Source organism: Dermacentor silvarum, chromosome 1 (genome assembly GCF_013339745.2).
Source record: "Dermacentor silvarum isolate Dsil-2018 chromosome 1, BIME_Dsil_1.4, whole genome shotgun sequence".
In the NCBI taxonomy this organism is placed as follows: domain Eukaryota; kingdom Metazoa; phylum Arthropoda; class Arachnida; order Ixodida; family Ixodidae; genus Dermacentor; species Dermacentor silvarum.
The window spans coordinates 27,081,456-27,105,272 of record NC_051154.1 but is presented as its reverse complement, the minus strand read 5'-3'; the positions used below and the strand labels follow the sequence as shown (position 1 = coordinate 27,105,272).

Genomic DNA, 23,817 nt, shown 5'->3' with positions numbered 1-23,817 from the left:
ACCAATAGGTGATCGCCGAGGATACGTATCGGATACAATCCAAACCGAAGATACAATCGTAAATGCAAGTTGCACTTGCATTTTACGATTGCCTTGTCGTTCAAGAGCGGCACAAACCGAGTGGCCCATGGCCCAAGCACCTGGTCCGACGGTTGGTTTCTAACCCTGTTCCATCAGCACAGCAGCTGATGGTCCATGGTCTACCCATTAGACCATGGACCACCCAATGACCCAAGTTGGCGGGAAACGGTCAGAGATCCAGACTGACAGATAGGCAGAAAGATAGTCCCCTAAATGTGCGTAAGTAAGGATAGGACACTGTCTCGCAGCTTCAGATAATACAAGTCTCACGACGGCGTGAACAGTTTAATTGGGAATGAGTCTGCTCGCGAAAATGTAGCCAAGTATGAACGCCCGACGGAGCGCTGGTGCTACAAGTTACGGAAGTACGTGTCTATTTAGGGATAACCGGAACGCGGCGTGCCGGTAACTGTGTGTAAAGGACTTTAACGGCGTGGGGGTCGACCCACCATCTTGCGGGAAAAGAGGCATGTCTACCAAAGTCGACGCAAAAGAAAAGGTCAACATAGTACATGGTATATGTAATTATATGTGCTGAAATTGGGGCATTAAAGATGATGCAATGTTGCATGATCGGTTATTTTTGCATAATTGTTTTTTCGTTACGTTGTTAGACCTTATATTTTCCCCAGACCGTCAATTTCTTTTATTCCCGTTTTCTATTCGTTTTTTTATGCGCATGTACGTCAAATTATGAGGCTGGGTTGGCCGATCCAGGAGATAGTGCACTCTATGGTGCTATGTGCTTAATCTTCGACTATATTTTGGCGCTAATTACGCCCGTAGCGTCCATTTCACATGCTCTCCGACTAATTCTCCATTGCTTCTAGTCTCGTTGAGACCTACATTTTGATACCTTTTGCGACTCGCTAAGACATTCCATAACGAAATTGCCCCTTTTGTTAAAAAGTTAGACATGGTCAGATTCCAAATTGCCCAAGCCCGTATGAAGACAGCAAAGATAATGTTCAAAACCAGCTGTGCCGGTGGAAATCTGGCCAGGTGGCAAAGCTATCCAAGTTGGCTGTGAGAGACAGAAATAAAAGATTTGGCACCAGTACTCGGATTTCCAAACTTTAAGGACATCGTGTAATTAGCAATTTAAAATAGTCATAATCGCTAAAAATGGGTCAAGTGAAGCACGGCGGGGTGCAGGTGAGACGTGCCGGTAAAGTGATGGTTGGTGAAGTCGTGCGATGCACGTGTCCACTGAGGAAGAGGGACGGGCCTCTTACCATGTGACATCTTGATCAGGATGTCGAGTTGCAAGTTGGCGATGAACCAACTAGCCCAAAATCGCATTCTGCTAAACCAGAGCTTGCTCCAGATGCGCTCAGCAGGATGGCTCCTTGCGAGTGAAAGGCGAATCCTAGACATTGTCTGACTGAAGCCGAAAGAGCAGAAGCTCATTGGGTGACTATGCGATAATGGGCAAATGCACAGCAACCATTTTCGATGCAGGAACCTTTTTCTTGGCTGAATATTGATGATCCAACCAATTATGCCGCAACGAGCCAGTGTGAGCAGAAGGGACTCTCAAAACACCCGTTGCGTTGCTTGCAACGGTGCACAAGGCACCAGAAAATGTATTTCCCGGCCAGCATTGTATTTTTGATTCATATTTATTAAAGTTTCTACTACGACCAGATTCTTGGCATATTCCCCATTAGTGGCATAGCCAAGGGGGATGGGCACTATTTCTGTATGCGGCCTGCCCAGCCGCCTCCCCCCCACCCAACTGGTCTACTGTGACCACATTCCACAAAAGCAGTACAAATAATCACTGTTCATACCACTGCAGCATGCAGTTCTTGGAAAATACTTTATTACCTAAAAAGTGGCCAGTACAAGGCAGATAAACAGTTAAGAATTACAGTCAATACAAGAGAAATTCAGTATGAGCAAGAAGCTACAATGCCAGGGAAAAACAGTTGCATACTGCAGAGACGAGCAGACAGCGAGTGAGCCAACTGGATTGCGCTAGTACATATATATAAAAAAAAATTTACAAAATGTACATATCTCCTGTTCAAAAGAACACAAGCTAGCCACAGCTGCAACCCAGGACCAACGCACTCTCTCCTGATGCGTGGCTGGACAAAGCAGTGCAGCCTCCAAGACCAGCCCAGCCCAAGTCGGCACTACTTGTTAAGGCCACTGATTGGCTAGCTGCCTTGCAGAACATTTGCACACACATGCGCGGCGGAGCTATTAGGGGGGAGCAAAGGTGCACCAAGCAGCTGCCTACTGGCGTTGTGACTCTGTGACCCGCTCCGCGTCTTCATCATCGTCATCGGTGTCATGGTGGTGCGTTATCTGGCTTGGGGCCTCCGGGAAGCGCAGGGGCACCTGCATACAATTTTTTCATGTGAGCAAAGACATCACTAGTTTATTTTACTGGCCACAGTTTGAACAGAAGTGCTTGCCCCCAGCACATCAAGTACTGCCTGACGGTTCTGACAGGAAAGAAAAGAAAACAAAACAGGTGGAAGAAAAGAAGCGAGCTGTCACCATGTGCTTGGTACAAAGTGCATCCACAACAAAGACGTGAAGGCTCACCTGTTCACTCTTTGAGAACTTGCGCACAGGCTGGTCAGCAGGGCTCGGCTTGCCGTACATCTCTCCATCCATTGCACTGTCACCATTCATTTGGTGGGCTGGGTCCTGCTCATGGTTCACAGTGGACTCATGCGGCATCTGCACACAGCATCATCGAAAAAGGACTCAATACCCCCAGAGTTACGAGCCTTGCACATATTGGAATACGAGGGACCAGTACATGGCAAGTTCCAGGGCAACCTAGCACTGATTTAGCAATTCAGGAATCGTGACGCTGAGCAGGAAGTTGCACATCAACTCATGGCCACAACGACCACATTCTGATGCCAGATTTAAAAAATGTCTGTGCACCAAGATTGAAGCGAGCACTTTCAAAGAAGATCCCCAGGAAGCAAAAATTGATTCAGGGCCCCCTATGTGATCTTCAGAGCCTAGGTGTTGCTTTAGTTCATAAAAATACCATCAATCACAAAAATACAAGGCCACCATTCTTACTGATCAATGAAGGTCATGTGCACAGCAGATTTAAAGAAGTGTTAGCCCAAACTAATTTAATGTTATAGCAGCAATGTGGTGCATGAATATAGCATGAACTTCAGTTTTAGGAGACACCTAGTTAAAATCAATATACAAGATGGTTTATGTAACCTGAACAAAAAAAAAAGGTATTTTATTAGATGCAGTCATCCTTAGTAAACTGTTAAGATCAGTTCTGCAAACCTTTATTCTTAACAAGGACAGAGCTCTTTGAAAAGATGTAAAATTAAAAAACAACTCAGTTGCTTTCATGAAGCTAGTTTATCTGGAAAAAAAAAAAAAAACCCTGTGAAATGCATGAATGATTAAAGTAAGCAAAAACCATTGCATGAAATACAGAGAAGCTTCAACATTTCTTTATCAGAAAAGGATGGCCAGCATGACATTTTGCAGGCTAAGAAATGCTAGTCTGCAAGCCTTCATGTCAAATCTGAGCTGTAACCGTGTTTGGAAAAAATTCCAGGGTTTTATGTGCCAAAAACACAATATAATTATGATGCACATCATAGTGGAGGACTTCAGATTATATTCACTACGTGGGGATCTTTAAACAGACTGACCACTAATATTTATGACACCCATTTTTTTTTCTCAGTGCAGTGGAAAGTTAACCGGTCAGAGTGTCCAATCATGCAGTTTTTTTTACTGCAAATTTTTTTATTAGAATTCTATCTGCAGTGAGGATGTAGTGGTTCATGGGAAGCATGCTGGAAACAGTGATAGATGAGCGCGATAGCGATTATATGCCGGCACTGGCGGGAGGCAGACAAATGCAGCTGTAGCTGTGAGAAAGTATTATTTTGTTTATCAAGCCAATGTTCCTGTGATTCATGTTTTCCAAAGTGTTAAATTCTTTTTCAGCATATCTACCGGTGTCAGTCGTATTGCATCACTCAGTGTCAATGTGGAGCAAGGATACAAGCTGAAATACTAATGGCTCAACATGTCAGACCTTGGCACCGACGTTTCTGCCTATGTTCCGTCACATGGTGTTGCCTGACATCGACGTAGAGGGAGGAGACAAGCCGAAATGCCAAGCACAAATGTGAAATCTCCCATGTTTTCTTTTCAGTGTTCCGGTGTTGAGTGACATTAATGGAACATTGGCAGAAACACCAATGCCAAGATCTGGCAAGTGTAATGCTTGGCATTTTAGTTTGACTCTTTGCTCCGCCTTTCGCTTTGACACCAAGTGACGCAACACCAGCTGAAACTGGAAGAAAGGCTGAAAATGTGATATCTGATTATGCTACAGCACGCCTGAGGTAGTGGAGATGCAATCTGGCACAATTCTTCTTTACGTGATCTGCCATCCAATCAGGTGCCTCCAGCTCTCCTCCACACCTGCACTTCCTCCACTCCTCCACACTTTTCTTGCCCTCTCCATTTTATAATGTGAAAACGGTCATCCAAAATCGGTGAAGCAGCTAAAGAAAGTTATTGCTTGAAAAATGTAAATCCCCCATGCCTGCTCAGCATATGCTCTCCCTGATTATGCACTCAGGAGCCTGGTATTCAAATAGAATGGCAAAAATAATTTTGCAGCATTTTCACAAATTAAAAAAAAAACAATGAAATGACATCTAGAGCTAAGAGTATAATGTGCATTAAGATGTAGTCTTAATGACCATGAAACTTGATCATAAAAAAAGATCTGATCTGACAATTTCTTATGACACTTTCAGTCATAAAAAATGGCTTGATCTTAACTGGCCAGAGACAAAACATTCCCACATGTGCAAGATGACCAACACCAACGTGTCAATTTTGCCTTCAGATAAATTAGAGCCTAGTTTTATGGCACCCTGCATAAACACCTTACCATCCAAAGACTTAACAGCAACATGAGTAGTAGGCAAAAAGGGCACATACAATGATGTATGCTTTCAGAAAATTTGTGGGACACTGCAGCTACAAAAAAAAATTTTCTTCATTACCTGCATGCAAAATCTAGGAATGCACGATACACCTGTGCATGCAAACCACAGTGCTCCCCAAATATCAGGCTGAGAAGCCAGGCCACAAAGGAATTTTACATAGTTTCATGCTTTAAAGCCATGTGGATACATGGCTCTAGTTATGGTTCTTTTACTGCTTTCTTTCAGCAACCTCTAGTCTGGCAGTGAAAGGTTATGCCATGACATTATGAAGACCATTTAATGAGTTCAAATGCACATTTTTCTTACAAGCAGAAAAACTGACGAGTCTTTCTGAAGCTGTGTAGCCCCTATTACTCTCAAGGCAACATTCTCATAACTGTAGCATGATTTGCAGGCAAATACTATATAGTTGCATATACTATGCATATTTGTATGCAGGCACACAAATATGCAGTGTGCATTGCTGTATGTTGTACGATACCAGGCCTTAACAAATATAACCTATTACCAAGATTTATACAATTTGCTCCAAAGTTTCGACAAGCTAATGTATCCTATGACAACAGTGCAGCACTTTAGGAAATGTAGCTTACCAGCATCGGAGGAGCCCGAAACATGTAGCTGAATGGGTAGTACATAAGGTTGACAAAGGTAAAGGCGTAGATGTCAGCATAGCGGCAGATCTGGTTAGCAAAAAAAGTCTGCCGAGAACCTGAAATAGATCAAGTATGAGAAAAGTGCATGCCCCGAACAGCAAGGTTAAAAAAAAAAAAAAAAAGCAAATCATCCATACTCACCACTACGGAACATGCTACCAAGGATACCATAGCACATGTCCAACTCGTGAGATGTTTCCTAAATAAAGAATAGAACAGCAAAAACATGTCACAATCACAGGCCCCTGCAAGGCAGCCAATACAAGAACTTACTCGTATAGACTGACGCAGCTTTCCAATGTCAGGCACATCAGTCGAACTGCTGTCCAGGTTCCTTTACAAACAGGAAAAGGAAAGATTATGCATCATTATGTTAAGATTACTGTCAGAAACTGAAAGCCTTGCCCAATGACACTTACTTGTAAATATCGCCCAGGCAAATGTCGAGCTCCTGCAGCTTCTCGAACAATGTCCACTGGGAAATGCTGACGTGAACTTCTTTGGCCAGCTCAGGAATCATAAGGAAAGTGCGCCAGCCACGTGTCTTTTTGGACTTGAGAATGTCTCCATAGATGTGGTCACCAATGTAAAGAACATCCTTCCCCTTAGCTCCTACAAACTCGGTGAAGACATCACAGCTACCTGCAGAGATTGTACAAAATAATCTGTGTATAAACAACATCACGAAATACAAAGGCACACATTGACATTTTATTTATCATTAACGTTTTGATGATGACCAGTACTTAACTTCCTTAAATTTAAACAAATTCCCAAAACTCAATAGTATGTTCGTTTGCCTACATTATACAGGGTGTCCCAGTTATCATGCACCAAGTTAAAAAAACAAAAAACTGATGCCTTCTATGCAGATGAAACCAACTGCATGTCGTTAGCAGCAGCCTGAAGAAGTCTTGTGTTATTCCTAATTAATTTTCAAATTATTATTTCCCGACTAATTATTTTGGCAGAAATGTCAACATCAGGTTGACATTCCAACCCTTGTCAAAGTTTAAGCCATTTTGCACAAGGAAAGAAAAATGCCACATGAAATGTAGTGCATTTTCTATCAATAACCCAAAACACAGCAGAGCTTCGCAGCTTGAGCAAGGCAGCAATATTCAGCTCACAATGGAAATAGCAGTCCCTTAAAGTGATGCTAAAGGCAAAAATCAAGTAAAGCTATACCGACACAAGTGTCCTAAAATAATATAAAATGCGCTGTTGGCAAAAGCAAGAAAATGGTCATGCAAAAGCAGAATGGTGCTTTTACTTCCAAACCCTGGGACAAGCTTCTGGTGGTGCACATGAGCCTTGCAATGATTTGTCAGGAGTAAACACCTGATAAGACTGCATTGCATTTGAAAATGAAAAAGTGTGGCTTCGCCACTGCCACGAGATTTTCCTACAGAGGAAGCCACCAAAGTAAAATTCAATGAAACTATTTATGGCAGCACTATTTAAACTAGACTTCATATTCCTGCCAGCAATCTTAACTTTGTGTTGCATAATGTCCTTTTTGTAAAGGAACCTGGACAGCAGTAACATGGATGTGCAAGCCGTATCAATAAATAAAAACCCAATTCAACATCCCAAAAGCTACAGGTGGTCTATAAAACCTACTGTAGCAACGGATTCACTCTCAGCCTAGTGGGGATCTTTATCGTTTGCCTTAAGCTAAGCCCACAAGCATTTCTACATACTGCCCCCATCGAAATACACAGGCTCCCATGGCCAGGAACTGAAACCGAGACCTCTTGCCCAGCACCAGTACGCCATAAGCCCCCTGTGGCAGGTGTGACTGACATCTGGAGGGGTATTCTGCAAGTGCCCACCTAATGGACTGTTCATTTTGGCTGTCGCCAATTGGCTGGAGATGTACGTGTGTGAAAGAGATAGGTTTCTAGCCAGTCTTTTTCTCATGCGTAACCAAGCCCAGCCAATCAACACTTCAGCAGCAGATGAAATGGACAATTCACTAGGTGGACGCTTACAGAATACCCCTCCTGCATTGCCACAGCTTTATGAAACATGTGGAATGGTGTGGCTGGGCCATTACATATAATGTGCTACCCTCTCATTTAACAAGGCTGCAGAGCATGACATACAAGAGTGTCAATGCAGCCAACAATCTCAGGCCTGGTCCTCCTTTTGCAGGTAATTTACACTGGGGAAGGGACAAGCTGTCTAAAGAATTTTTTCTGCACAACCAAGTCAACTTATGGCACAGAACAAATGCTAAGAGATTAAGCAGCATAATCTCATCACTCTAGCACAGTCAACGTTTTGCTTTAGTGTCCCATTAAGATGCACATGAACCTGAACATTGTCTTTCCAGGCTTTAGTTGAAAGCAGCATCTGCAAAAAACAGCTCACCTCCAGAGTAGACCTGGCCAAGTTGCAGTGGCCCAATATGGCTACCAATGCGAAGAGCCCCTGTAGACTGCGAGATCAAAGTAACCCTGATTAGTGAATAAAACAAATAATGTTCCAATTTCTTTCCTTGTAAAGGCACTACACTCACCGTGTCCACTTGCCGCAAGATTGTGCCTTCACCAAAAAACAAGGGCTTCCGTGCATCGACAACTATATAGTCAAAGTATGACTCCCAGGTTCGCTGTAAAAATATTGCCAGATTTAGTGCCAACACAATAAATTTATCCCTTGGTTAAGCACCAGGATAAGCCTACAAAGCAATATACCAAAGAGACTTACATTCTTTGTACTTGGGAAGTCAAACAGGTACTGCATAACTTTCTGCAAAAGAGATAGTAATGTAAAATGGTACACAACTGCTGGCATTTACAACAAATTGTAAGCTAGAAGAGCTTGAAAATTTGGTGACATACAGCTGTGTATCCATAGTCACTGTTGGTCAGCAGGAAGAGCTTCTTATCATGTGCACGCATCCTGAAGACAAAATGTTGCAATAAGCAAGGTGTAAGGGGTATACAGCAGAATTTCAAGAGAGCAGGGTGTGACCACAAATCAAGGTCTTCCACTGGGCCATTCCAAAAAGCTTCATTACATTGCAAGCAGCTACACTGCACTAGTCCCATCAAGTTTTTCAGTTAACCCAAGGTATACTAGTATGGTACAAAAACTTCCATAGAAGCCTACACGTACTCTAAGTGCGGCTTGTGGGGTACCACAACGCCATCTACATGTCACGGGGCCAACCGCATAATGTAAATGACGCTATTTTCAGAATTGCACAAGAATCCTTGACCGGAAAAATGAACATTTCTCATTCTAGGCTTGTTGCACCAAGTTGCCCCAGTAGCTACTAAGGCGTACCAGCTCATATCCAATAAAAACTGCAGCCCGCCAGAATGTCGTCCTCCGAGATGTGCCCCAAGCTACAAAATGTCCAATGCATGTTTGACGGATGGTTACCATATTTACCAGATTCTAACACACCCCTGAACCTAATGCACAGCCAATTCTTGTAGGTTTAAAATATGAAAATAAAAGTGCACTTGAATGAGATGTACCCCCGATTTATAAAAGAAAAATATAGTATACCCCCCAAACAAGATGTGCAGAATTTACCTTCACAGAAGGGACATTTTTTTTTAAATGAGCTTTCATAATGAAAGCAGCGTGTCATCACTGCCATTTGTGCTTCACTGGCCATAGATACGAAACATACATTGGTAGTATTCTCGAGCGATCACTTTCAGAGATATCATGACTTTTGTGAGATCTCACGTGACTCTGCACCTGACTTGTTGAAGTAGGCGGCCGACAGCTTGGCACAGCAGCAGAAACGCTGGCAGCCTTATATGCAGACATATCCAGTGCAGAGTCTCGCGAAAGTGATTGTACTATCGTCAAAAGTAATTGACTGAGAATACCACTCCAGATTGTGGTTGGGCCCAAAATGCGCACAGCAACCTTCAAGAAAATGAACTCTGTTGCCATTTTGTGATAGCGATGATGCTGTCTCTGACGGTAGGCTGTTGCCAACGCCGCAAATGCCGGTTTAGGTTTCATATCCAATTGTAACATGCAGGCATTTTTCTGTCCCATGTTCTCTGAAAAATTTGTGCGTTAGTTTTGGGTAAATACGGTAGTGCACAGCTGTGGAAGCACTGTAAACAAAAATTTTTTTGCCACGATGACAAATGCAAGAGTAAGCGCGGGGGGGGGGGGATGTCTGCTGGACAAAATTACATGACCTCGTTCGTATACAAGTCAGACCTTACCAATTCATCATGCTCAATAAGACACCGCATTGTATCGTGGATGCTAACAGTGCACTAAATCGCAGGCACTACAGCAACATAACAATTTGCACAGTTGCTACAAACACTACAAAAGTGCATGGAAATGAGAACGATCACCACAACGCGGGATGAATCATTCTAATGGCAGTCATTACAATGGTGAGTGTTGGGCTCACCAAGATCTTAAACTAGGTACCAAATGTATGCATCCGTAGTAGCAGTGCACATCTGTTAATTGCATGCCAAGAAAAGCAGCAGTATATTCAAATATTTCTTAAAAACCATTGCCATCTTCACTGGCATATTTGTTTACTTACTCTCAAGGCCGAAGCATTAGAGAGGGAAGGAGAGGAGCATAGCATGCATGCCACCTGTAGTTTTCTAGTACTGAATACATAGCTAAAACTTTAGTGAGAAGACTGTTCACAAATAAAATGACTCGTGAAATCTTTTGCAGTTGATAGCATATATTGCAATCACTTTTTATGACTACACATAAGGTAACATTACAGTGTAAAACACGGCAATACATTCTCAGCATATTTCTGCATGCATTGCCACAAGCAAACTGCACACAGCTGATGCAGTTCCACACCCATTATTGCTCGTGGAGAGCAGCAAACAACCTGCAACTTAAAATTTTATTTTTTAATGTCATTGTCTGTACATATAAAAATATTTTCTCGAGTGATGTAATGAATGCATAATTTTTATGAACTGCAGTTTTGCCCCGTAAGATGTAGTCGCACTGGAATTACACGTAAGCAGTTCATGTCACTTGCCAATAGTTCTAGACCCAATTTGGACCTAGCCTTCATAACCTATGTGAATGTACCTTGGTGTAACTACTGCAAAGTATTACAAATTGTACAGAAACACCAGTTTCAACGATGTGCAGTTTACTGAAGTATAAAACAGTTTCAACCAAAGTTCTGTACTCATGGGCCCACAGAAAGAAGCAAGGCAAATCAATTATGCTCACGAATTTTGCAAATTCTAATTCCAGCAAGTGGAAGCACCCTAGAATTAGCATATAGGAATGGAAAGAAACAACTAAATCATGAAGGGTGCAAAGATGCTTATTTCAATCGCACTATTAACACAAAAACAAATTAGATGATGCGTACTAGTTCGCTGTTATAGTCTAGTTTACTGATGCAACAAATAAGAAAAAGGCACCAGGCTTTTTCTTATATTGGGGTGACCAACAACAACAAAAACACCCATTAGTTATCATCAGTTGCCCGTGCGAGAAGTCGCAGCAGTCCCAGCAGTAGTCTCAGTGCTTCTGGCTACCATTTTGCTTTTGAATGCATGTGTTTAGGTGCGACACAGTCGATCATGGAACTGCTGGCTGAGGTGGCTGACCCTTTCGACAGTGCATTGGAGGATGCGGTCCTTGATAGCTTCCAGTGAAGTGCAATTAATGTTGGTTTTCTGCACCTAAAACATTGGTTCAAGTTTTATTCTGTTAGAATTTTCAGCTCGCAAAAATTTTGTTTACAGAAATTTGGTGCCCTCAAATGGGTGAGTGACATTCCGCGATGAGTGTACAAGCATGTGCAATGACGTTTCATTCTGCTGACAGAGTTAAAATAGGTGCATCTTATATACCATATTTTTATTAGAAAGTTGCGAAATGTAGGGGGTGCGTCTTATACCAAGGTGCGATTTATACACTGGAAAATACAGTACATTTCCTAGATAACGAACAAACTGGTGCGTAAAAAAGCCACTAAATTATTTAGGGTGGGCTCATCAGTATTTTTTCTATAGTTTCAAGGTCCAGAACTTTCATTAACAAAAAGAAAAAGTCAAATATGTAATGTCAATACTTCTTTAACAAAAAAAAAATGCTACAAAATTGCGAGAATTGTCTACTAATGCATAAGCATTCCTTGGCTCGGCTGTTACTTCGCTTTTGCTTACTTGCTTTTCCTAGCTTATGAATGTCTACCCATCGCTTTTCCAGTGCACTGAATGGTGTGGAGATGAGTTCCCAGGAAGCTGCATGGCCCCTTCAAAGTGATTGTATCAAATGAACCAGAACGCCATCACAACCAGTTTCACCACAGCTGTTCTTTCCCTTTTACATTTTCTTTCTTTTTTGTTACGACCTTGACGTGAATACAACGATGTCACCAGTTTTTTCTTTTTTTGGTAACGCCACCAATCAGTTATGGTATTATCACATGTACCAATCAGTTATTTTTATACTCGGCAGCCCCACAGCAGGCTTCTCTGCACACACACCTGTAATGCGGGAAAGTAAGCTTTCAAGGTGGCCTGATGAGAACGTTTTTCTCTCTGATCAATTTTATTTTTTGGTTTCAAATGTTACTTATCGCTTATAAAGCTACCTATCATCTACACTTACACTATTATAACGATTAAATGTCTGAACTTCGCGAATTACGCATTTTTGCGCAGATACAAGGCATCATATTTTTTGTGTGACAGATTTTGCTGGGGTACTCGCCAAAGAATGTTTATGCATTAGGCAGTCATATGGCACTTTGTGCTGCGAGAGTAAATATTCACCAGAAAACACTGGTATGGTAAGCTTTCAAAAGTATGTTTATAGGGAAAAAAAAAAGGGGGGGGGGGGGGGGGGTCTTCGGATAAAAATCTACAGTAGCACCACAGAGCTTAAAACTTCAAAACACCGAATATTACCTATCAAGTAGCAGTGGTAGCCGCTCATCTTTTTCCAAGTACTTGTCAAGGTTGTTAATGGTCTCAGTCTTAAGTTGACCCTGGAAGTGACGACCATTGGAGAAAATCACTCAAAAGCAATCCCCACAGCCATTGCAATACATAAAGCCCTGCTTGTAACTGCAAGATAATGAACGGCAAGATAACCGCGTTTTTTTTTTTTAAGCAAAAGGAATTAGAAATCACTCAATTTCCAACCATTTAGGCTTGCTTGTTGGAAAGTGATGCAACTGTGTTGCATCGGAAATAAATTAGAGCTTCTAAACATGTGGTGAGGAGAACTCGCACACAATCTAGATAGCTTATATAAGAATTACAAAGAATTACAAGGATTACCCACCACCAATTTGACACACGGCAGTGATAAGGCCAAAACAAATTGAGGCCAAACATGAATGGAAAATCAATTGCAATGAAAAGGAAGTGGCCCACTTGCAAATCTGTATATTTGAGAACTCTGCAAGAGGGCCATATCTTCTTTAAAGTAAACATGGTCCCATTTAACCTTATATCTTTGCCCGTTTCATTTTGTATACCACAATGAAAAAAATTCCAAAACCAAACCATTTCACCTGGTTTTTCTGGCACGAATTAGGGACTAAATTGATTTCTGTGTACTCGCTGCCTCTTGCAGCGAGCAAGATGTCAAAATGAAATGCCCTGGAACAGGGGTTCTGAAACTTTCTGGCCTTGGGGGGAACTCCACCAGCCTTCCCAGAGTGCCACTGAACCTTCTCCCCTCCCCGACAGATGTGCTAGTCTACCGACGTGCCCCGTGTATATGACCCGTATACCCATCATATGGTGCTGTAATAAATAATCTGTGGCACTCTTGAGAAATTTAGGCTTCATACTGCTATCATGAAGTCAACAGCTACTCCAAAAAAAAAAAGCAAAACAGGACCAAGCTTTCATGTCAGTACTCCTTTAAATACATAATTCAATATGCAAAAGACAAATCAGTGATTGGCATTTAGAGTCATTAACCTCTTGACTGGAATGTCTGTATTATCTCATTCTAGGTTTTATTTGTCAGGCATAGTGCAGTGTCTTGCATCCTCTGGAAGCTTCACACTAGATTACAGCTTTAGGATTTGCACCTCTGAACGACCGCAGGTGTGTGGTTCTGATGGAGTGTTCATTCTATTCAAGTGCTCTATCTGCAGGCCTTTATTTCTAAGAAAGTGGTAACACTTCTGCATTCTGTTGCTGTAAGACTACACACTACGAATTAAGCAGTCACTTAAATGTTCCCACCCATTGTAGGAGCTTACAAACGGGATGACTAGAAATCAATAACCAGCTTAGCAACTGTACATTTCTACACCTAATAATCCGATTAAGCGAAATTTTGTTCCACTTGAACAGTGAAAAAAAAAAAGGGCAGAAGCAATGAGCAGAGATTAGGTGCCTCTTCAGCATATAACTAAAAGAATTTACTCATCGAATGCATACAACAAAACACTTACGTGGGCCTGTAACAATCACAGAAATGCGGTGAAATTTCACTGAAGTTCCTACATAAAAACACAACTGAACCATGGGGCAGAAGCAATGCATGTTATAAACAACAAGCAGTTTTCTTGACTTCTAAATACCTCCACTCCATTCTAAAATATTTGTGAAAATATAGTGGAAGCTCACATAGGTGTGAATATTGTCGACAGCCCCACGGACATCTTGAAAGATCGACTTGTATGACATGAACAAACTGCCAATTTTCACGCCCGTCTTGGTTCTGAAAAGATTGAAAAGAGAATGTAATTTTGAGAGAAGTTTTCAGCAGGTGAAACTGATTAACTGTGCACAAGGACGCAGAAAATGCTCAAATATAAACAAACACAGCCTGGTGAAACGTGCAGAGCCTTGCTGAGCAACTATGATTAGCATCAGTGAAGAAACTGTTGCTTTGCAAGACCTGTGTGAGCATTAATTATAACTACACAGCACACAACTACACAGTTGAAAAAAAACAAAAACGGAATGAGCCTGGCACAACAAGGAAGACCGATGGTTCCCACTGCCTTCAATATCAATTAAAGACTACACAGCTTTCTCCACTCCTGACAGTTCTATAGTGCTACCTGTCATGACCTAAACACAAATCAAATACACAATGGCGGCACAGGTCACATGCTGCATAACGAGGACCATCCAAATGCCATGGAACTAGATCCTCTGCACCCCTCACGCCTCTCCACACATACGAGGTCTGTTAGAAGTATCCGACCTTCGGCCAAAGAAAAAAAAAAACTGGCATAACTGGAGCGTTGGAAACCTAATCACCCTCAAAGTAGTCTCCTTGGGACTCCGCACACTTCTCCCAGCGGGGCTGCCATTGTTGGAAGCATTCTGAGAAGGCCCTCTTTCGGAATGGCTCAGCTGTCGTTGCAGCCATAATGTCCTCTCTTGCCTGAAATTGCAGTCCTTTCAATGGTCTCTTGATTTTGGGAAACAGCTAGAAGTCGCAGGGGGCCATATCAGGAGAGTAAGGAGCCTGTTGAACTACAGGAGTCTGGTTTTTCGCCATAAAAGTCTCAATCAAGTTCGAGGAATGTGCAGGAGCATTGTCGTGATGGATGCATCAATTTCCTGTTGACCACAGCTCCGGTCTCTTGCGCCGCACAGCATCACGTAGGCGACGGAGGACATAGCTGTAGTACTCTATGGTGATTGACCCTGTGGTGCGTACTCGTGGTGTAGTGGGAGTCAAAAAAATCAGTCGGTATCACTTTGACGTTGCTGCGCACTTGGCGGGCCTTCTTTGGTCTTGGTGATGTGGAATGCTTCCACTGTGACGACTGGGATTTGGTTTTTGGGTCATACCCGTAAACCCAAGACTCGTCAGCAGTGATTATGGCGTTCATGAAGTCGGGGTCACTGTTTGTGGAATTCAGCATGTCCTGTGAGACTTCAACATGAAGTTGCTTTTGCTCCACAGTGAGCAGCTTCGGCAAGAATTTCGCCGCAACTCTCTTCATGGCCAAGTCTGTGGTCACAATGGAATGTGCAGAAAAAGTGCTGAGGCCCACCTCTTCCGCAATTTCTCAGATTGTCACATGACGGTACCGCATCACCACAGCGTTCACTTCGGCATGTTGATGGCCGACCGGAGCATGGCTCGCTCTCCACCGATGTGCGGCCGTCTTTAAACCGGTTGTACCACTCCTTAATCTGTGTGCTGCTCATAGCATCGTCACCGAAAGCCGTCTGAAATTCCCGAATGGTCTGTCGCCCAGTTTCTGGCAAAATTTTATGCAGCAGCGTTGCTCCAGCCGCTCTGTCATTTTCCTTGCAATAAAAAAACCGACGAGGGCACCGCGCACTACCTCACTCAAGCGCTGTGTCCCAGCGACTGACGCTATCGGCAGGCGGGAAAAAATTTGTGCATGTGCACGAAGGTTCAAGGTCGGCTGCTGCAAGCGCGCCTCTTTCATATCCATCAGGTGTGTTCGCAAAAAAAAAAAAAGGGTCGGATACTTTTCTAACAGACGTCGTACACACACAAGCATTGTACTTAGTTCTCTACAGTGCTTCACACAGCGCACCACATGTTGGTCCAACTACTGCTGCTGCTGATGATTGGCATTACCTTTGAAACGGGGTGGCGACAAATAGTCAGCTAGCCTACTTGATTTAATCTGGTATACTAAACATGTTCTTTATCTAGCATTTTCGCATAGTTCTCATTATTCTTTTTCAAAAATTTACCTTGTACTGCTACCTATGATTTTAAATCAGGTCATATCCATCTTTTCCCTGCTTTTTTTCCACCAGTACTCTAATCGTCTCTTGCTTATCTCTACGGCTGATCTGTTGATGTTTCCTGCCACTTTAAACCCAAGCGCATGTTTTCTAAAGCCTGCTCCTACAACCCCTTCAGTTTGAGTAATAAGTAAAATGTGCTTATGAGCTGCGATTTTCGGAAAGTGCAGACCCTTCACTGTGCCATCTAGCAACTCCTTGCTTGCAAAAAGGCATATAGTAAAGTCCATGGGACTTTCTTTTTACAGCACAGAAATGACTGCTGCACTAACTGCTTCTGCGGTACATGTGCATCAAAAAGCCATCTATGCAACGGAATATGATAAGATGTCAAGCTTTCCCCCCCATTACACTAAAGGAACTCTTAACAGAAAGGCAGAAAGCAAAATTTACAGAAGTGCTTTGAAATTTTAAAAAACATTTAAGAACATTTTGCTTTATAGTACTTCTGTTAAATAAAAAAAATTTGAATTAAGCAAATACAGTCAAACCCGGATATATTGAATCTGAAGGGGATCACAAAAATTTCGATATATAGGTAATTCGACATAAAATAAAATTTTATTTTAAAATTTTCAAGGGGATTTTACTGCTGTTCGTTATACACAATAATTCGTTATATGTGGGTTCGACATATCCAGGCTCGGCTGTACAACTTTATAGAATTTGCCTTCACATTCACAATAGGTAAACAGAACAATTGCTAATCAGCAAACTTATACCTAAGTACTGCCGATAACACAGCTAGCAATGAGTACTTAATAAAATACCTGAAGCCATCACCATTTATTAGAACAAACAAACTGACAGCCTTACATCAACCACAATTCAGCATCCAACACAGCTTGCCTGTTCAGAATGAGATCTAAAGTGCAGCCTCCCGCATTTTTAGCTATATCGCGCGAGCACCCATCACGTGTCATTTTAGTGCCTTTAAGCGGCGATAATCAGCGAGAGCAGCAGAAGTACTCTCAAGCACACTAAGCACTCTCCTGTGCAAGAGTCGTCCAATTCGATGTTCCCTTCAGGACGACGTACGACCATATTATAGTGTTCTCGTGTGATATAGCTAAAAATGCGGGAGGCTGTGCTTTCAGCAGATTATTTGCCCCATTCACCATAGCAACTAACTGGAAGGAATTATGATGTGGACTTGTTGCTTTAACATGCTGGAATGTGAGCATCTGCAGGAAAAGGAGAATTTCAATGATCACTTCTTGATTTTATCCCATACCTGTAGGCACTTTCTGTACTCCAGTAACTAACCTCGCTACTGCACCTTTATAAAGTACGTATCAATTAGCTTCCCAAAATTAAACCACTTAATTTTGTAGTACCCAAGCTACCGCTTGTATTTAGAATGCACCAAATTGTAAAAACAGTTTGCTGCACAAATTTTTACAAACTGTGCCACTGCGAAGAGCTTACAAGAAATCAATGAAGACACAAAAATTAAGAAAAAAAAAAACAACTCACGGGATATACTGTTGAGACGTGGAGAAGAAATCAACAAGGCAGGCAAGCAAGTAGGTCTCTGATGAACAGAAAAGAATAGCAAGATAACCACATATTCAAATTGCTGGAGTACAACAAAGTATCAGCTATACCACACTTTTGGCACTAGTATATGGAATACCCAAGTTACAAGAAGAATGGACTGACTAGCTGTCATCTCTGAAAGTTGGCTGGTCGCACCACGTTTACCGTATGAAGACCTTGCGTGACACTACTTTGAAGAATTAATTAGCAAATGAAACAGATTAAAAAAATGCTTCTGCTCAAAAAAATTTTACTTTTGTACCATTTCTTATTTTCCATTACTACATAAGCAAAGCATTGATTGAAGATGCATTCAAACAAAGCACTAAGCTTTTGACATACACTTTAGAAAAGCAGTAAATAAACTTTCCACACTAATATTACCATGTCCATGCTGACTATATACAATAGTCAGCATGCAAAAAAAGCATGGCATACAATTAAAAATGCTGTGCTGTAGAAAAAGGTATAAATGCAAGACAGCACCTATCTTATAGCTTCATCTTGAAACAGGTATTTGAAACCTAGCTGGCCACACTATCACTAAAATTAAGTTAAGCCCTAAGGTAGTCAGTATTTCTATTATGGCGCCAGCACATGCCAGCACAACTTGGCTCAAATTTCATGTCAGGCCTTCTTTAAGGAATTTCACTTAAGAGTATCACTCCATGCTAACACAAACATGTTCTTAAACTTACCTGGCAAGTTGAAGAGAGTGTTGAGCACAAATACCCTAGACTCATCAAGCTTGATGAACTTGTTAGGGTATATCTTGTAAATCTCGCCTCTGGTAATGTGCAAAGAAAACTTTGAGGATCAGGCAAGTTCAAGGCAAAGGCTTAAATCATAAGAAACTGCATACTCACGTCTTGAGAAACTGGAAGCCATGGCAGCAGACCAATATGTTTCCATAGGGATCAACTTTGAGAAGATTGCCATATTGAGAATCAAACCACAGACCCCTGCACATTATACATACAAAAAACATGAAATTGACTTTAGAGATAAACTCAGTTAAGGTGCAAGGAACATTGATGAGCTTGCATGTACAGAAAATTTGTGTGAATGTAAACACCCGCATTCTGTAATTCAGCCAAATAAGCACTCGAAACTAAAAGGACTCATTTTTATACTTCGCACTTTCACTAATATACACTGCAGTCTTAACATATAAGCTAGTGACAATTCTCAGCACTTAGTTGACATGACAAGGAGCACTGCAATTGTGAGGTCCAGGAGAATTGAAATGCTCACTTTTTGAGGCTACCTATGACCATACAGCTTGGTGTACACAGAGCTTTGCAACATGTCATGTATGCAGCTAAAAATCACAGGAGTTGTCTGCAAGAAATAAACTTAAGCTAGTCGTGACTGCGTCTCAAACAGCAAACATTGATACCGAAAGCAATTTTATGCTAGAAGTGAGAAAGCACAGTAGCACTGCAACACATGCACGCACGTACACCCTAGCGTAAAAATATGGGCTGATGACATTTCTGAGGTAGCTGCAAGAGAAATTATTTCACAGATGCAGTGAACGAATGTGTGAATATCCTGAAGCCTGACAATATCAGCCAAGACAAACAGGGACTTTTACTTTCTTATGCCACTAGTTCGGATGATGCAGCAGCTATTACCTCATTCAAGGCCTTATTCCAGCTGCTACCTTGTTTCTCTATGGTGAAGCTGCTACCTTGTTTCTCTACAGCATGAAGCAGCACATTAGCATATGTATTTTAGCGATGCACAAGAAGAACAATCTAAAACAATATAGTGCCCTCTGGCCACAAATGGAATTAAGAAAGTGAAAAGCCCTGTGCCATAGCTGAAGTTGTAGATGCTGATCTGCTATGCTACCGTAAAAGCTCTAGAGGGTTAGGGGCCTCAACACCTCTCAAGCAGGGCAGTGCTTGTTAAGGCATGTGAAAGGGGTAGAAAAATCACATTTTCTTTTTAAAAAAGTATTTAGATTTTGATGGCAAGATTACACTTCAACATTGTATTTTCATGTGTAACACAATCAAAGTATTTCTCCAACCAGAAGACTGCAAAAAGTTATTTGAATTGAGGCATGGTAGCTGTATGGGCTTATTTTTTCATTCATGCTCTATTGATGAGGCTCACAACTACAAGTTTTGCTCAGATAGCGAGCTTTCCTGGTGTAATGACAAACGAGCACTCGCCCTGGCTGGGTTGGCCCCCCCCACGAGCTCATTTTCCCTTTTTCACCAGTGCTCAGGTGAAGGCTACGCTTCCTACATACGAGATGGACAAGTGAGAAGTTGTTTCGCTGTATTCAGGGCAAACCCCAAAATGCGGATAAGTCTCAACAGCAAGATTTGGTTGCTGTGCCCCGAAACAAGATTGCTTCATGCACTGTTGTGGTGATGGCCACTTCTACAGCCATACTGTGGTGGTTCAACAAAATGTCGCAGTTTCACCCGAAAGGCGAAGCATCAATTGAGATAGCAAATTAGCAGAGAGCTATACGGAGTAAGGATAGTAGTTTTATCAGCTGTACAAACTTGGACATGCAGCAGCACCAGCAACGCACAGAACTGTTGTCGATGCCATTGGCGTTTTGCGCGCGGCGTTGATGACTGTTGCCGGTGCCTCTGGGGGCGGCTCGGAGGTTTTTGACGAGATCAGAACGGGACACTCGTCGAGCAGCGTCGGAAGTCTTTACCACATTCTCGCCTCGCAATGCTTTTATATAATTACGCATTTGGTGCCGCAGCTAAACGTCGCCTCCCCTCCCTCTCTCTCTCTCTCTGTCTGTCTGTCCCGTCCCCCCACGGCCTTTCGCGCGACGGAAGAAGTCGTGTTTGCTCTATATATATGGTGATTGTAAAGGAGAAAAGACGCTTAATTCTGCAGCCCTTCAGGTATCACGGCACAGAATGCGCGTTTCCACTCCGCCATGCATTCGCTCCCCGTGAAACCGCGCGTGCCTCGCACGCTTTCACTTGCACATACAGCATACGGCGCGCGGCGACGATTTCATCGTTGTTGACGTCATACGGAACCTCACGGCGACGCCAACGGCAGAAATCCACTTTGAGTGTCCATATAATTGCTATCACAATAAAAGCCACAGAGGCTTTGACGACATTCTACACAAGTTGGACCTTCCTCCAACTCAAGAGTTGGTCACTCTGAGCAACCAGAGACCAGAGAAGAATCACAAGAATGTCTGGAACACAGACCACTGAAGCTAAATCTCATCGTTGCAACATAACAAAATAAAAAAACAGAAAGCCTGGCTGGAAGAGGCAGCTCGCAAGGGTTCTGAGGATGCCACCTATGCAGCAGGAAAATTTTGACATTTTACAGTTGGCCCTTGCCACCCAGCTGCTCTATGCGACCTAACAATGCTATATTGTACATATGTAAATAGTTCTATTCTCTTTCCCTGTCCTTTTATTCCCCTCCAGTACAAACAGCAGTGAATTGCAGTGTTAACATTTCAAAATTGCTGTGCTAAGGTTTAAGATGATTTGAGCAAGGACAACGACCAAATGCCAAAATACATGCTTGTTGGAACAATAAGAACACACCCGTCACGCGCTTAGCAGGCGTCCGTGTGTGACATGACTATGCCTCCCCGTCAGGCGAGCATGAAGTGAGCGTCCTTATCAAGCAGCGATCACGATCGCTTCATGCTTGCCCGACGTTGCGGCGTAAACAGCAGTCATGTTTCATGGGCGTCTGTGTGCCAGTTGCGCTCGTTGGCAGTTCAATTTCGGTTTTCAGCTTTAAAGAAATTCTGGGGTTTTACGTGCCAAAACTAAGAAATGATTATGAGGCACACCGTAGTGGGGGGCTCCGAATTAATTTTGCTTACCTGGGGTTCCTTAATGTGTACCCAATGCACAGTAGACGAGCACTTTTGTATTTCGCCCTCATCGAAATGCGGCAGCTGCCGCTGGGATTTCATGCCGCGCCCTCGGGATTGGGGTTTTCAGCTTATTTTCTGGAACCGGCTATGACCTTCTCTGATGGCGATTTCAAACCTTGCAGTAATATCAATGGCCCGACTCACTCTGTTAAAATATTCATGTAATTGTCATAATTATCTGCCTAATTACTACTTCGAGTCATAAAAATGTATGCTTCTTTCATAAAAGCAAGAGAGGAAATCACTTGATTGTCATATCTCGCATATTTTTATGGAATTTCAAACATTTTCTCAAACACTAGGTATACATGTCCGGCTGAGCATAAAAATACTTTGACCACGTAATGCGTAAGGTAACGCAAAGCCTCACCTAATGGGGAAGGTTGAGTCATACTGGAACTGCTTGAGCTCTGTTGGGTAGCCGATGGAAAGCAACTGGTCGACTAGCAGGCTAAACTGGAAGGCTTCGTAGTCGGGGGACTTGTACTCTGCAAGTGCAAAATTTCGTCACGCGCCTGCGCCGACACGAGCGGTTTCAAAACACTCACGAGCAATGGTATAGTCCATGTCAAAGCCAAAGAACTTAATCTTGTCGAGGTGAAGGCTTCGGTTGACGAAAATCCTGAAATGTGGCAATACACGCTGTTGATGTCACTTCCTCTCAATAAACTGGATTCACAGACAGGAATGTTTACTGACCTGTGAAGCGGCGCCCGGTAATACTTCTTGGGAGCGCCTGACTGGCCGCCATCGTCGATGGCTGATGCTGGCATGCCGTCGGTTATTGTTTGCGACGCTCTGTGAACCTGGAAAGGCAGACGACACGTTCACTTACTCGGCAGTGGACGCAAGCACGCAGAATGTCTAACCCGCGGCACACTGGACCAAAATCGCGCGCGATTCAAGCGGCTAGGGCTGAGGGCGGTGCATTCAGCGGAGCCCAGCACCGCAACCTGTTCAGTCAAGGCCCGCACAGGGCACCGCGCGGCCTACAAATCGCGCGGAAGGCCTCCAGCCGGTGCAGCCTTCATCGGCACGAAAGAACGGTGCCTGCAGCAGTGGCGATAAGGCGCCGGGGGCTGCGGGCCCGCCGGCGCGCGCTCGGCCGCAGGTAGCGCGCACCTCATCTTGAGCGGCGCGCCGCTCGGCCTCCATGAAAGAGGCTTCGCGAAAGCGATCCTTCCGTAAGAAGCTATCGCCGTCGTCCGCACAACCGAGCATGTCAACAGGTCTCCCGCGCTGGGGCGCGCCACGAGTCAAAAGCTCTCGCGCTTGCTGCTGCAGCAGCAGCACCTAGCTGGATGACCCTCTGCTGGTGGCGAGAAAGAAGAGCTTACGCGAGGCATCTTCGAAGGCTCGACTACAGCGCCGGTGTGAAGCGGCCCCGCCGAACGACGATGGCCGCCCTCGCTTATCAGTCGCCAAGCGGGACGAGAGGGCAACGGCGGCTTTCCTTCCGGGAAAGTCCTGCCCCGCTGCAGGCGCCTATCAGCCCAAGCAGCGCGACGGCCGTTGCCGTGAATTGTCACAATCGTCGCTCGAGACGATGTCGCGCCCGCCAGCAAGCTTATCTGACGCGATCATCCTCCCCCGTCTCGAAGCTCCATCGGTCAGCAACCCACACAGCACATGTGTAGCGGTCATGATTCGAGCTCGCTCGAGACGCCTAAGCTTTGGGTGGCGGGCCCACTTCGTGAACTAATCCTTCCTAATCGGACATGGGGTTGACAGTACGCGTAACGCCTTAGCGGGCCGGGTCACTTTACTCATTCCCATATGCTGAACAAGCAGCGCCCAATTATGAACTGTGCACTCCACGAGAGCAACGCACAGCTTGCCTAGCCTGGTTCTCAAATAACGGCACTTACCCACTACGGGGGATTGGCCAACACGCCAGCGGTTATAAGTGGAAGAGGGGGGAAATGCAAGAAATAGTACAGATGTTAGTAATACAGAAT

General features: G+C 43.4%; 1 protein-coding gene across 7 annotated transcripts in view; it reads right to left on the bottom strand.

The window, feature by feature from the left end:
• Positions 1–1,884: 1,884 nt before the first annotated feature.
• LOC119458720 (cytosolic purine 5'-nucleotidase) overlaps positions 1,885–23,817 on the bottom strand; it is an 87,998-nt gene continuing 66,065 nt past the window's right edge. For 3 of the 7 annotated variants that reach the window (XM_037720601.2, XM_037720609.2, XM_037720579.2), the window contains 18 exons: positions 22,559–22,665; positions 22,408–22,481; positions 22,230–22,347; positions 18,828–18,923; positions 18,660–18,748; positions 17,899–17,956; positions 14,302–14,395; positions 12,619–12,698; positions 8,563–8,623; positions 8,429–8,470; positions 8,238–8,330; positions 8,090–8,156; positions 6,133–6,355; positions 5,987–6,047; positions 5,855–5,912; positions 5,651–5,769; positions 2,641–2,778; positions 1,885–2,430 (listed from right to left, as the gene is read on the bottom strand). In XM_037720601.2, coding sequence (XP_037576529.1) covers positions 2,326–2,430; positions 2,641–2,778; positions 5,651–5,769; positions 5,855–5,912; positions 5,987–6,047; positions 6,133–6,355; positions 8,090–8,156; positions 8,238–8,330; positions 8,429–8,470; positions 8,563–8,623; positions 12,619–12,698; positions 14,302–14,395; positions 17,899–17,956; positions 18,660–18,748; positions 18,828–18,923; positions 22,230–22,347; positions 22,408–22,481; positions 22,559–22,665 — 1,683 coding nt within the window. In that variant the 3' untranslated portion in view covers positions 1,885–2,325. Of the gene's footprint in view, positions 2,431–2,640; positions 2,779–5,650; positions 5,770–5,854; positions 5,913–5,986; positions 6,048–6,132; positions 6,356–8,089; positions 8,157–8,237; positions 8,331–8,428; positions 8,471–8,562; positions 8,624–12,618; positions 12,699–14,301; positions 14,396–17,898; positions 17,957–18,659; positions 18,749–18,827; positions 18,924–22,229; positions 22,348–22,407; positions 22,482–22,558; positions 22,690–22,728; positions 22,849–22,981; positions 23,125–23,196; positions 23,315–23,817 lie in introns of those variants that run through there. The other 4 variants (XM_037720617.2, XM_037720595.2, XM_049665729.1 and 1 more) reach the window with 4 other exon arrangements.